The 12,026-nt window shown below is 43.4% G+C and overlaps 1 protein-coding gene across 2 annotated transcripts; it reads left to right on the top strand.

The window, feature by feature from the left end:
* The first annotated feature begins 3,204 nt into the window (after positions 1-3,204).
* Positions 3,205-11,192, top strand: sp4 (sp4 transcription factor). Of its 2 annotated transcripts, XM_031323336.2 has the most exons (7): positions 3,205-3,821; positions 4,099-4,169; positions 5,113-5,463; positions 5,566-6,760; positions 7,162-7,360; positions 8,096-8,295; positions 8,782-11,192. In XM_031323336.2, exons 1-7 carry the CDS (start codon positions 3,815-3,817, stop codon positions 9,057-9,059), a joined length of 2,301 nt encoding a protein of 766 aa, XP_031179196.1. In that variant the 5' UTR covers positions 3,205-3,814; the 3' UTR covers positions 9,060-11,192. The 2 variants fall into 2 exon arrangements, with proteins under 2 accessions (XP_031179196.1, XP_035848668.1); XM_035992775.1 differs by lacking the exons at positions 3,205-3,821; positions 4,099-4,169 and adding an exon at positions 4,264-4,471.
* Positions 11,193-12,026: the final 834 nt, after the last annotated feature.

Raw genomic sequence — 12,026 nt, 5'->3', positions numbered from 1 at the left:
CTTACATATTAATTAGTAACAATAATGCAATAATATAAAATACAATATAAAAGAGTACTTTAACTTTGAAACTTGCTTTGCTCATACTTTATTTGTAAAAGTATTTTTACATTGTGGTATTTCCATTTCATTTTTTACATAATCAAAGATGTGAATTCTTCTTAGATCACGGAGAAAGAGAGGTGTTAAGTATACAGTCTACTTTTCTGTTTTTAATTGTATTCTTATTTGAATTTTTTATATATAAATGTATATATAATAATATGTATATAATATATAATAATATATGCATATTATATGAATATATTATGATATAATATTATCTATTTATTTTACTTTCTCTTATCTGTACTATTGCTGTCTTTGTGTTGCTGCGCCAACCGATTTTCTTCTCTGGGGATCGATAAAGATTTATCTTATCTTATGTTAATAACTATGAAGCCCCAGCTGGTATATGGCGTCATCTAGTGGCAGCAGCTGGAATCCAAGTATTACAACCACTTTCACTTTCTTTGCACTGGAGGAATATCCATTTATTTGCCATTTATAATTCAGCTTGTGCTAATCCTAATTTTATTTTAAATTTGTAGAGCCCCTTAAGGACTTTTGTTATCAGTATGATCACTAAAAGATACATTTATTGAAGATTAATGCTTTTGTAAATAAGTTCCTCATTTACAACATACAGCATTACAGCACTAAATATTGGAAATGGTCTTTCCTATGTGTGGAATAGTTATCTATAACAGACGATGGCCTTCTCTCTTATCTCGCCCCCTTCCATCACCACCACCATACAATCACACAGGCAACAACCCTTCTGCAGACCAGACCTCGTTGCTTAGCAACGCCCTGCCGAGTGGCCCAGGGGGCGGGAACAAGGCACTTTGCTTCCGCAGTAATTACAGTGCATGTGTCTGTATGAATGTTTCTGGGCCACCCTAGGTGTGTGTGTGTGTGTGTGTGTGTGTGTGTGTGTGTCAGTCTCATGACCAAAATGAAAGCACGGACGTATTATCAGGGCTGTAGCAGCAGCTATGTTCAATACAGTTATTTCTCTTTAGGCCTCTGATGAGGAAAAGTTAGATTTTAACAGATTTTAACATGATGATATCCTATGATTTTTGCATCAAGTTCCATGTTGGATATTAAAGCCTCGATATGGTAAAATCCTAAATTTTGGAACTCAGATTTCACATATTCACATATTTTGAGGTATCACTAAAAAATCTCCAAATCTATGAATGAACAGCTATCAGTATTATCCTGACTTTGTGTTTTAATGTGACTCGGTGCATTTTAGAGAGATAGAGTATTGCTCTGGCTGACAGCCTATGAGCCTAAATATTTCCCTTGTGTGCCAGGGGCATATCCTCAGTTGGCTGCGCGCTAATGATGTTTTCTGCTCGGTGAACCAAGGCTGTGACTCCACTTGGCTAAAGTCACTCCTTTCTCAGGGAAGGTTTCTCTGAGGGAGAGGGCAAACAGAAACCCCTGCCTGGGACCATTTAGGCCTACTACGTCAACATGTAGCTTTAACAGATAAATTTCCCTTCGGGAGATTGAAAGAGGTTTTGGCGCGTGGGTGGGAGAGATTACTTCTGTTACAGACTTGTACACAAACAAGAAACTTCTGTGGGATTGCTGCAACTGCAATAAATAGCAGATATGTTCTCTGCTGCTCTTCTCTGGCTAAATACCCATGACTCAACTCTCTCCAAATGCATTTGTTAAACATATTGTAGCAAAGTCATTTTTAAAGCCAAATATTATTAGGGGAAGGCTACATTTTATATATTCAAATTATAATATTTAACTGAGGAAAAAGCAGCACATCCTCACATTTGAGAGGCTGGAGAAGTTTTGCCTTTGTGCTTGATAAATAACTTACATTATGAATCTATTATTATAAAAAATATATATATATATATAGTTAAGCCCCCATTTACCACCCCACTGGCTCAGGGAATTTGATTCAGGGAAGGATTTCTTTACTTTAACACAGGGATCTTCAACAGGGGGCTGGGACCCCTAGGGGGTCCTCAGAGTCAATGCAGGGGGGCCTCCAAATTATTGTTAATTTTTTCAAAGAATCCAACATATTATTATCAAAAATAAATCCCCACTGAAGATAGGCTTACTGGCCTATAAGTAAGGTAGTCACTAAGGTAGCCATCCAAAGATACAGTTAATCCTAAAGATTCACTGTGCCACATGTATGTTTTAAAATGAAAACGTGATTTATAAAATCATGGCAACAATTATAAGGCTATTTTAATAGCTTAGTATTGCATGCAAAAATGGTATGCATAAAGGCTTTAGGCTGCCCTGCATGTTAATGTAGGCCCAGTTTAATATGCAACTTCATTTTATACAATATATGTATGGGGTCCCTGCTCCATCTCTCTTTCAGTTAAGGGGTCCTTGGCTTAAAAAAACATTAAAGACCCCTGCCTTAACATATTAAACTAAGGTCAACACAAAACCAACAATGGAGTGGGTAGATCAGCAATGTCAGGAATAAAAGCAGTATATATGTCATGTGTGCTGTGGAGAAGATGAATGTGCCAAACCAAAAGACAATGATCCAGGGTGGATGCCAGCTGTAGGAAGGGAGAGACAGTTGTAGAGCTCAGGGCTCAGGATAGCTCAGGGCTATCCATAAAACCATGTGTATATTGTGTAAACGACTAATGACAATTAATTGGCCAATTGTTTCAACCCTAAACCAGGCAAAGTATTAACTGTAAAGTAGGCATGTGCTACTAGTAGGCCTACTGTTTTCTCCCATATGCTTAAAAGTTGACTAAAGATATGGGACTGATGATGGAAAAGGCAGTAATTCAGCAAAGAGGCAACATATCATTATTTACTATTTACAAATTGCTTTCCATAGTAATTAAAACGATATGACACTTTAGTTCCACTAGTTTATCTTCTCCTTCTCCTGTCATCTTGTGACACCAGTGTACAGAGTGGAAACAAACACACACACCAACCCACACGCCTCCCTTTCCCGTTCACCCAACCCCCCACAACAGAGAAGTCACCGCCCTCCCTCTCGCTCTCACACCAACGTGACTACCAACACCGTCTCTCCTCCTCCAACACGAGCGACGCGCCGGAGCATCATGGGAGTTATAGTCCCGGCCGCCCAATTGAGCTCGAGAAGGCGAGGCCTCACCAAAATACAACTCCCATCTCGACCCTCGCCCGCCGAGCCCCGTCGTCCAATCTGAATATGTGGGAGGAGCGCGTCCGCCCACAAAAGCCACAGCTATCTCACTGTATCTCACCCTTAAAAAATCAATTGTGCACGAAAAATAGGGAATACGCGTAAAATACAAACACTGGTGACGGTTTGTTTTCGGTGCACAACGGACGGCGACGAGGCGTCCACGCGTCGTGCGGTGAGAGAAACGGCGGCGACAGGCAGGAGCAGCGAAGAGGGTGTTGTCTTGATGCTTAAATGGAAGTGGGTGGGCCTCTACGGTCACACACTGCCAACTTCTCTGTGGATATCATTTTGACAAGCGCTAATTTACTCGTTTATGGACTGGGTATCCGGTAAAAGAGAAGATACGACGGGGCTGCGAGGGGGCCGACTGGCCGGTGACGGTCACTGTGTTCTCCGTTATTTGGTGGCTGCTTGATTGTGCCTGCGCTTGGCACCGCCCTTCCTGGCCGGTGGGTGGTTTCGTCAAACGGGCAGATCCGCCACGGCCCAGCGCCTAACATATAGGCCGTCCTCCGCCTCTGTACCCGGCCGGCCTTCTACCGTGAACTACACCCTCTCCCGGTATATGAATGCGTTATGAGTGGTAGGTACCCTCCCCCCTCTCCGTCTCCACCCCTCTTTCACTGTGTCTGACAGATAGGAGGCTCCCAGTCCCTTTGATATTGATGATGAGGTTACTGTACTTCTCCTTCACCTTTACTGATCACCTTTGTTGTGCTATATCTGCATTATGATCAGATTTTGTTTAACTTAGTGTCTACATGACTGTGCCTTATCCTGGGACTTTGTACTACTCAGAAATAGTCATGCGATGATATTGTAACTGGAGATATTCTCACATTTTAACTCTCTTTTGACAGACTCGAAGAAGGAATCATCTGGAACTGAAGGAGGGAAAGCATCTAAAAAGGGGAAAAGTTCTGGATCGCAGGTAAAAATAAAAAAAAATAGAAGTTTAAGTTTTACTATCATACTTCATTACTTTTGCCATGCCTGTAGGCCAAAAATGTACTCCCTCCCTCCCAGCCAGCCAGCCAGCCAGACACCTCTGGGGGCGTTTCTCTGGTGAATTCCACTTCCTGCTTCTGTGTAGCCCTGCTGAGAGCCAGACCTCTTGAATAGGCTTATACGGCTGTCACACTTCAGCCACTGTACTTTTGAATTGTCTGTTTGAATTAGGGTCAAAATTATTTAATTCTGCATGTGGATTTATTTTAAAACCCTGCAGCGTTGGTATGTGGCTCTACAAATGTGGAACTTCTATTTTTATCTGCCTTTTTATAGGTTGTATCGGCAGTTATTCTTAAATGCATCTTTGTTGTTAAACATGTATGACAAGCATTGTTGCTATGTTACTTCACGCTGTTGCATTTGTTTCAGAATCTAGGCTGTTTCAGAAGTGTATAGCCTTAAAATTTGTCTGCGACCTAGTTCCTTTGAAAGGGAGGAGAGAGAGAGCAGGCGGCATTTTCTTCCAGTGTTCTGAGAAAAGAGAGATGTGGTTCTCACACGCCCACCCACTCGCTTCCTGTAATACCGCCCACTTCCACTGACAGCTCTCTCTCTTTCTCTCAGATTTTTGTTTCTTTTTTCTGCACCATGTTTTCCCCACCCCTCGCTCTTTTACTCTTTCTCATCTTTCTCATCTTTGTTTCAAATTGTGTGAGTGCATAATGATACCTGCCCATCCTTTCCCTTTGGCTTTTTTACTTACATTTTGTACTTTGTTGTTTGTGTATGTATGTGAGCCTTCTGTGTGTTTCCATCGCTCTCTAACCCCGACTGGCTTCTCCTCCTTCCCTTGCACTTTTGTTTAACCGTCTCCCTCTCTCTGCCCCTCCCATCCATTCCTCCTCCTACCCTGTCTCCTCCAGGATTCCTCACAGCCCTCTCCGTTGGCTCTGCTAGCGGCCACCTGCAGTAAGATCGGAGGGCAGGGGGGAGCGGAGGGCATCCAGGCCCAGGTGGGAGCCCAGCAGTTCCAGGTCCAGGCTGGTCAGATCCAGCTGCAGTCAGGTCAGCTCCAGGGTCAGATAGTGGTGGACACAGGTGGAGGTCAGGCCCTGGTGCCCCAGCAGCTGGAACTGGTCCCAGCTCAGTTCACGGGGAACGGCTGGCAGATCATTACAGCAGCACCTACTATGGCCAAAGAGAACACCAATCAGCCTGTTGCTGTGACGGTGGCCACCACCTTGGCTAATGACAGCTCTACGGGCGGACGCAAGGTGAAGGAAGTGGGGGAATCAGTGGGTTTGAGCAAATGTTTTTTTTTTGTCTGCCAATGTTTGTGCTCTTAACTGTATCACTGTTCATTTCCTATTGGGCAGGTAAAGTCAGTAGGTGGGGCCAACAGTGTTGCAGCCAGTCAGCAACAGCAGCAGTTCCAGATCATCCAGGTTCAGAACCTGCCGAATGCCGGGGGCGGGGTCCAGTATCAGGTCATCCCTCACCTGCAGACTTCAGATGGGCAGCAGATCCATATCAGCCCAGCTCAGACAGCCTCCATCGGGGCTCTACAAGAGCAGGTCCAGTTCATCCAGACCCAGAGTCCAGGCCATACCCAGGCTATCCTGCAGCCAGCCAACCAGCAAGCCATCCTGACAAGTACAGCCAATCAGACGGTCCCACTGCAGATCCGCCCTGCACAGTCTTTCCCACTACAGCTGCAGACTCTGCAGGGCTCCCAGACTCCTGTTATGACCACAGTACCAATAAACCTCGGTGGCATGACCCTGGCTTTGCCTGTGATAAATAATGTTGGAGGGGGTGGGGCTGTGCAGCTTATCCAATCAGCAGATGGCACATTCTCTGTTGCCAATGGCAACCAGCTGGTGACAACAGCAGTGTCTGGGACCGCTCCTGCGACAGCATCAACTGGCTCGACGGTAGTAGCTGAAGGTGACAACGTGTCTGATGTGACACAAGTGGTTTCTGCTGGATCAGAGGGTGGACCAGCTGACACCCAAGTGCAGAGCAGTGAGGCAGACTCTCAAAGCCAGAACCAGGCCAATGGGCTGCAGAACCAGACAGATACAGCGGGAATTCAGCAGGTGATTGTGGGCCAGGTGGGGCACCAATTTGTGCAGCAGATCCAGCTGCAGCCTCAGAGTCAGGGTCAGGCACAGGGGCAGCAGCAACCTCAGCACATTCAGACCCTCCAGCTGGCCCCAGGACAAACCCTGCAGCCCATCCAGGCCTTCCAGAACCCAGCCCAGGTCCTCATCCGTACCCCGACTCTGTCCCCCTCTGGGCAGATCACCTGGCAGACACTGCAGCTGCCCGGTGGAGTCTCTCTGCAGGGTGGCCTGGGGACGGCCGTTCCACAGCAGCTGACACTGGCCCCGGTGGCCAGTGGGACGACAGTGGGGAGTGGAGGGCTGGTCTCCCTGAGTGGAGCTCCCCTGACGCTGAGCGCAGCCCAGATCAACCCGGGGTCTGGGGTACAGACGGTCAGCATCGCAGGGCTGGGTAGCGCTGGGGTTCAGTTGCAGGGTGTTCCCCTCACCATTACTGGTCTACAGGGTAAGGCCGCACTAAGAGTGACTATGTAAATGTGTTGTGACTAATCCATCACTAAACTATTACCATAAACAAAATGTGGTAAAAAGCAATGTGGTTGATTAGGCATTAGTTTTTGAGAAAATATGAAGCTCTAATGACTTTCCCGTTTCAACCTTCCAATCTTTAGTTGTGTTGTACACTACTTTTCTTTAATGTTTATTTGTATATGCTTAAGTATGTAGAATAAACCAATGCCACACACCATACTTCATACATTTACCATGTGTCCTGCTGGCCCAGTGAAATTGTGTGTCTGAAACTGTACTGAAGACTGTTTAGGATCTTGCTTTTTCAGCTTTCTCTCTTCTCATATTTTCTTCAGACTATGTTCACACATTTTGTCATTTCCAATTACCTTTCAGGTCAACCACAGGGTCAGGATGGGGTCAAAGTTCAGTCGTCTCCAGTGACGGTCACTGTTGGCAGCGTGGCATCAGGCACATCGATGAGTCCAGACCAGCTGGGCTCCGTACAAAGTTCTTCAGACCATGAGGGGCCGCCCAGCAAGAGGCTTCGTCGTGTCGCCTGCTCTTGTCCAAACTGCAGGGATGGAGAGGCAAGGTACGAACACATTAGAAACACAGAGCACCATGCATTGGTGCGATATGAAAAACTGCTGTTAAACATGTAGTCATATGGGAAATTAGTGGTTTTGTCTCTTTTTAAAAATCTGACAAACAAGGATCATGCAAAAATACAAATATAGTGCATTATACAGTTATTCATAAGGAAACTGGCTTTTAGGCATCAAATTCTTCATGTTTTCATCCCACCTATAGTTCTCACTGAGCCCCTAAAGTTACAAAACACAGTGACCTAAATTTGATTGTTTGCTCGTCAGAAATCTGCAGCTATGCGTGCCCAAGTTCATGATTTACATTTTTATGATTATTCCAAAATGACTGATGATTGTCATGTCATGGTGGGACAACTGGTTTGACAGATGGTCAGAGCACAGCGTAGCTTGTATCCTAAAGTGAGAGATCCGACCTCTCACCACCCAACACTTGCCAAGACTGGTCAAATGTATTCAGCTTTGCTAGAATAATCATTTAATCAAGTTGTTAAAAGTCTGATTAATTCACTCAGAGACATTAACTTTATACGTAAAACAGAGCTTGTTTACTGTACATTTATTTTAGCATTGAGCAAAATGACCAAATTACTTCTGCATGAACAAAAACAAAAAACTAGGCACAGTGAAGCCCAGCTGTGATTCCATTTGTTCCAAGTCCTAAAAGCTTTTATGAAACACACACCACCCGAGCTCACTCCTAACTCAAGTGCGTGCTGTAGGAACAGCGGGGACCCCACAAAGAAGAAGCAGCACATTTGCCACATGGAGGGCTGTGGAAAGGTGTACGGAAAGACGTCCCACCTGAGGGCCCACCTGCGCTGGCACACAGGCGAGAGGCCGTTCGTCTGTAACTGGATCTTCTGTGGCAAGAGGTTCACCAGGAGCGACGAGCTGCAAAGACACCGGAGAACACACACAGGTAGGAAAAAGACATACAGGGATGTAGACTGGTGACGTGGGTCACCCTGGTCAGGTCTTAGTGTACGAAATGTTAAAAAAAAAAACAATTGTGAAAAAGGCAACTTCCCAGAGCCCAAGATGGCATCTTTAAATGTTTTGTTCGACCAACAGTTGAAAACCCAAAGAAAAGCAGCAAGTCATCTTCTTTTTTGCTTGAAGAATGATGTAAATGATTATCAAAATCGTTGCCGATTATTTTTATGTCGAGTTTCAGCTCTAATCCAAACTCTTTCAAATCCCAAATTAAAACAATTTAACTACTATAATTCTATTTCTTCCCCAACAGCTACACATGTATTTATTTGTAAGAATTAGTGAGGCAGTTCTCTAACAGAGCTCAAGAACAAGAAGGCCCCAACCAAAGCAAGTTTGTTTGTAACAACTGGTAATTATCTGTAGAAAACTTGTTGTTTTCCCCCCACAAATTCTGTCTTCTCCTCTTTAGGAGAAAAGCGTTTTGAGTGTCCGGAATGCTCCAAGCGCTTCATGCGCAGCGACCATCTTTCCAAGCACATCAAGACCCACCAGAACAAGAAAGTCGGAGCTGCAGTGGCCATCATCACCACTGATGACATGGAGGAAGATGCCCCTGAAGGCCTGGATGCCTCCACTCAGATTGTCGCTGTGGCAACCCTCTCGCGTGACTCTGACCCCACTACACCCACCACCTCTAATCACCTGGAGGAAGAGGAAGAGGAGGAGGAAGTGGAGGAGTTTCAATAGGCAACCGACTCCCATTTCTTCACTGAAGGCAGACTTCCTGTTTTTTTGGGAGCCTTTGCAGGGACTGTAGGGGTGGCTGCTTTTGCTTTTCTTTTTTTAACTTTTTAATTTTACATCATTTTAAAACTGTTCTCTCATGAAAAGGGACTCAAAAGAGATGAGATCATGCGATGAACAGAAACACAAAAATATAAACATAACAATCTAAAAATAACTAACATATTATAACAAAAAAATTTGCCTAAACATATGAAAGATGAGTTTGGCATTTCTAAAATGAATTTATAATAATTCCATTCGCAGTGGGGAAAGGAATGTAAGTAGTGTCTAGCTTAGCACAAGACAGGGGGACCTGCTAAATCTAAAACCATCCAACATCGAGAGACATTTTCTTAATCGCAACAGAATCTAACTCTATGCACCAAGTTGTGTTCCTGTTTCATACCTGTCAGAAAGTGGTGAGGGTCAATCATGGTACAGGACTGTTGCAGAGCAGTGACAGAGCAGGGCAGTCTTGGGATGTTGTGTGTGTGTGTGTGAGTGTATATGTGACCTGTATGAATGAGTTTGTATTCCCATGCTGCCACAGAGAGGATCTACCTAATTTGAGTTTTATTCATGGTTCAGGTTTAGTCCTCAGATCAGATTCAGGTGTTGATTCTTTCGAGACCAGTCAACGGATAAACTGTTATTAAAGAAGAGGGGATAATTCTAAAAATAATAATACAAAAAAAAAAGAGTAGAAAAAAGCACATATAAAAAGATTTATAAATAATGCATTCCTATTAAGGCGCAGTGGCCATTAGAAAAAAAGGTTTCTATAGAGAAAAACAATCTAGCTTTCTACAACTTTGTTTGTGTAGTGAAAGCAATACTATAATGACAATCCTAGTGAAACCATGTTTACATTGTCAGGGGACGTTTTCTCTGTTAATAAAACAAGCCAGTTCACTCTTAGATTAGTGATAACATCTGAAAGCAGCGCTGTCGTCTGAACAAAGCCTGTTACTGTGCAGATACCAAAGGGTGGCTTTAACATCACAGCTGCAGTCTATCCAGTGCCAGTTTTTATATGATCGATCGCCATCAGATGGTACTGGTAGCTGCAGTGACAGTTTCGTTGGACAGCAGCACAGTTACGATGTTGCTTTATGCTTTCTGTGCTCTGGTGACATCCCTTCTCCACTTCTATCCCTGCAACGTGACCGATGTACCACAATTGCCTTAACACAAGCTGTTGTACAGAGGGAACCTCAGAGATAGCTAGAGGGAGCTCTCCTGCATTATTAGGGGGTGACATGGAGAGCACATCACAGCACAGGAAGGTAAAGTGAGACAGAGTGATAAGAGTTGTGGGTGGGAGGGGGTTGGGCTACTTAGCTATGTGGATATTATGAGATGTTTTCTGGTGGTGTTGCTCTGTGTTAGTTCAGTGCGTACGTTCTTTTTTTTAAATTAAAAGATACTTTATTTTATAGAATTTATCAATTGTTTAAAAAAAAATCCCCTCCCAGTATGTTAACACACATGGCCCCACTGTGTATGGCTAATTTATTATTTATCCTTGAGTTGTACTATTTGCCTTTTGCTGGACTTGTATTTGTGTGCGTTGATTCTGAGGTTGTGTACAGCATGTTTGAGTTTTTTGCCGTAGTGCTGCTTCTCTCTTCTTTACTCTTTGTGCTTCTGTTTTCTTTTTCTACGTCTGACCACTGCTGTTCATTTCTTCTCTTTTCGCCATACCGTGTTTTATGGAGAAAAATAAATAAAAGAAGAAGAAAGCAAAAAAGTTACTATTGTTTAAAGTTGAAAAGGTTGATACCAAACAAATTTAGATGTTTTTGGTAATATTTTGAGTGACTACCAACTTTTTTTCTTTGATATTTTGTAGTGACATCTCATTTGTAAATCTTTTTCTAAAAGATGTTTGTTCGTCTCCATGACATTTGATAATGGGTTTTTTGCCAGGTTAGCCTCAAAGGCCCCAGTTTATTGATATTTTTAAAACTGGTTTGTACAAACGTGTTATGTCAATAAAAAAGAAAGAAAGAAAAAAGGACAACTTCAAGCAGAAAAGATGCTTTGCCTGCATAACACTTGACAATAAAGTGATTAAAACAAGTCTTTATTCCACTCTGATGTTTGTGTGCATCAATCAGATGGAAACCATTAGAAAAAGCAGTCCCAAAGAAAAACAGTGGACCCCAACACACAGCTGCTTTGATAGTTATTTTTGTTTGTGTGGACGGATGATGAGCCAATAAACTTTCTACTTCAGAAAAAATGATTTATCCAACATCCCAACTCTACGATCAAAGCGTGACTTCTAAGAGTTCACCACCAGGTCACTCTGACTGCCAGTTTTCAAAAAGAATCACGTAGTAGGCAGCTTACGCATACCTTTGACATGTCACTCCTTTGAAGCACTTCAAAAACACCTAAATCTACAACTTCTTTCTGCACCCTTGGGTGTTTTGTGGAGTTTGGAGGGTATGGTTTGGAGGTTTTATGTAAGGAACTCTCAAAATATCAGAACAAGGACCGATGTTTTTTTACCACTTTGGATGTAAATTGGTCCATTGGGTTTGAGTTTGATCAAGAAAATCAACCCAAAATACAAACTCTGGGCCGAAACATTTTCCAGGACCTGTCTGCAGATCTGTATTGCCATAGTGTGAACATACACTCACATTAATCTTGAGTGTGCGCTGTAAGACATTGGAGATTAGATAAAAGTTCTAATAGACCTTTCTATTTCTCACTCACATTGCATGCCTCATGAAGATCCAGTGTCCCCAGGTTGACCCCTGCCCTGCAGCAATGGTACCTGCCTGGTCATTACATGAGATCAGCTGACTGGCTCAAGAGCAAACAGTTGACCTGGACCTGACCCCACTCACCTGGGGAAATGACACCAGCACACACAACTTTAGTTTAAAATAGTTAAGCTTGATTTGTCTCCTTAAA

The sequence above is a fragment of the Sander lucioperca genome, chromosome 16, assembly GCF_008315115.2.
Source record: "Sander lucioperca isolate FBNREF2018 chromosome 16, SLUC_FBN_1.2, whole genome shotgun sequence".
NCBI classification, from domain to species: domain Eukaryota; kingdom Metazoa; phylum Chordata; class Actinopteri; order Perciformes; family Percidae; genus Sander; species Sander lucioperca.
This window is presented reverse-complemented; position numbering and strand designations above follow the sequence as displayed.

Bases quoted from the DNA above. Each gene is read 5' to 3' on its own strand.
- sp4 (XM_031323336.2), top strand. The intron at 5,464-5,565 runs GTGAAGGAAGTG...CCTATTGGGCAG, and splicing joins GCTCTACGGGCGGACGCAAG to GTAAAGTCAGTAGGTGGGGC. The intron at 8,296-8,781 runs GTAGGAAAAAGA...TCTCCTCTTTAG, and splicing joins ACACCGGAGAACACACACAG to GAGAAAAGCGTTTTGAGTGT.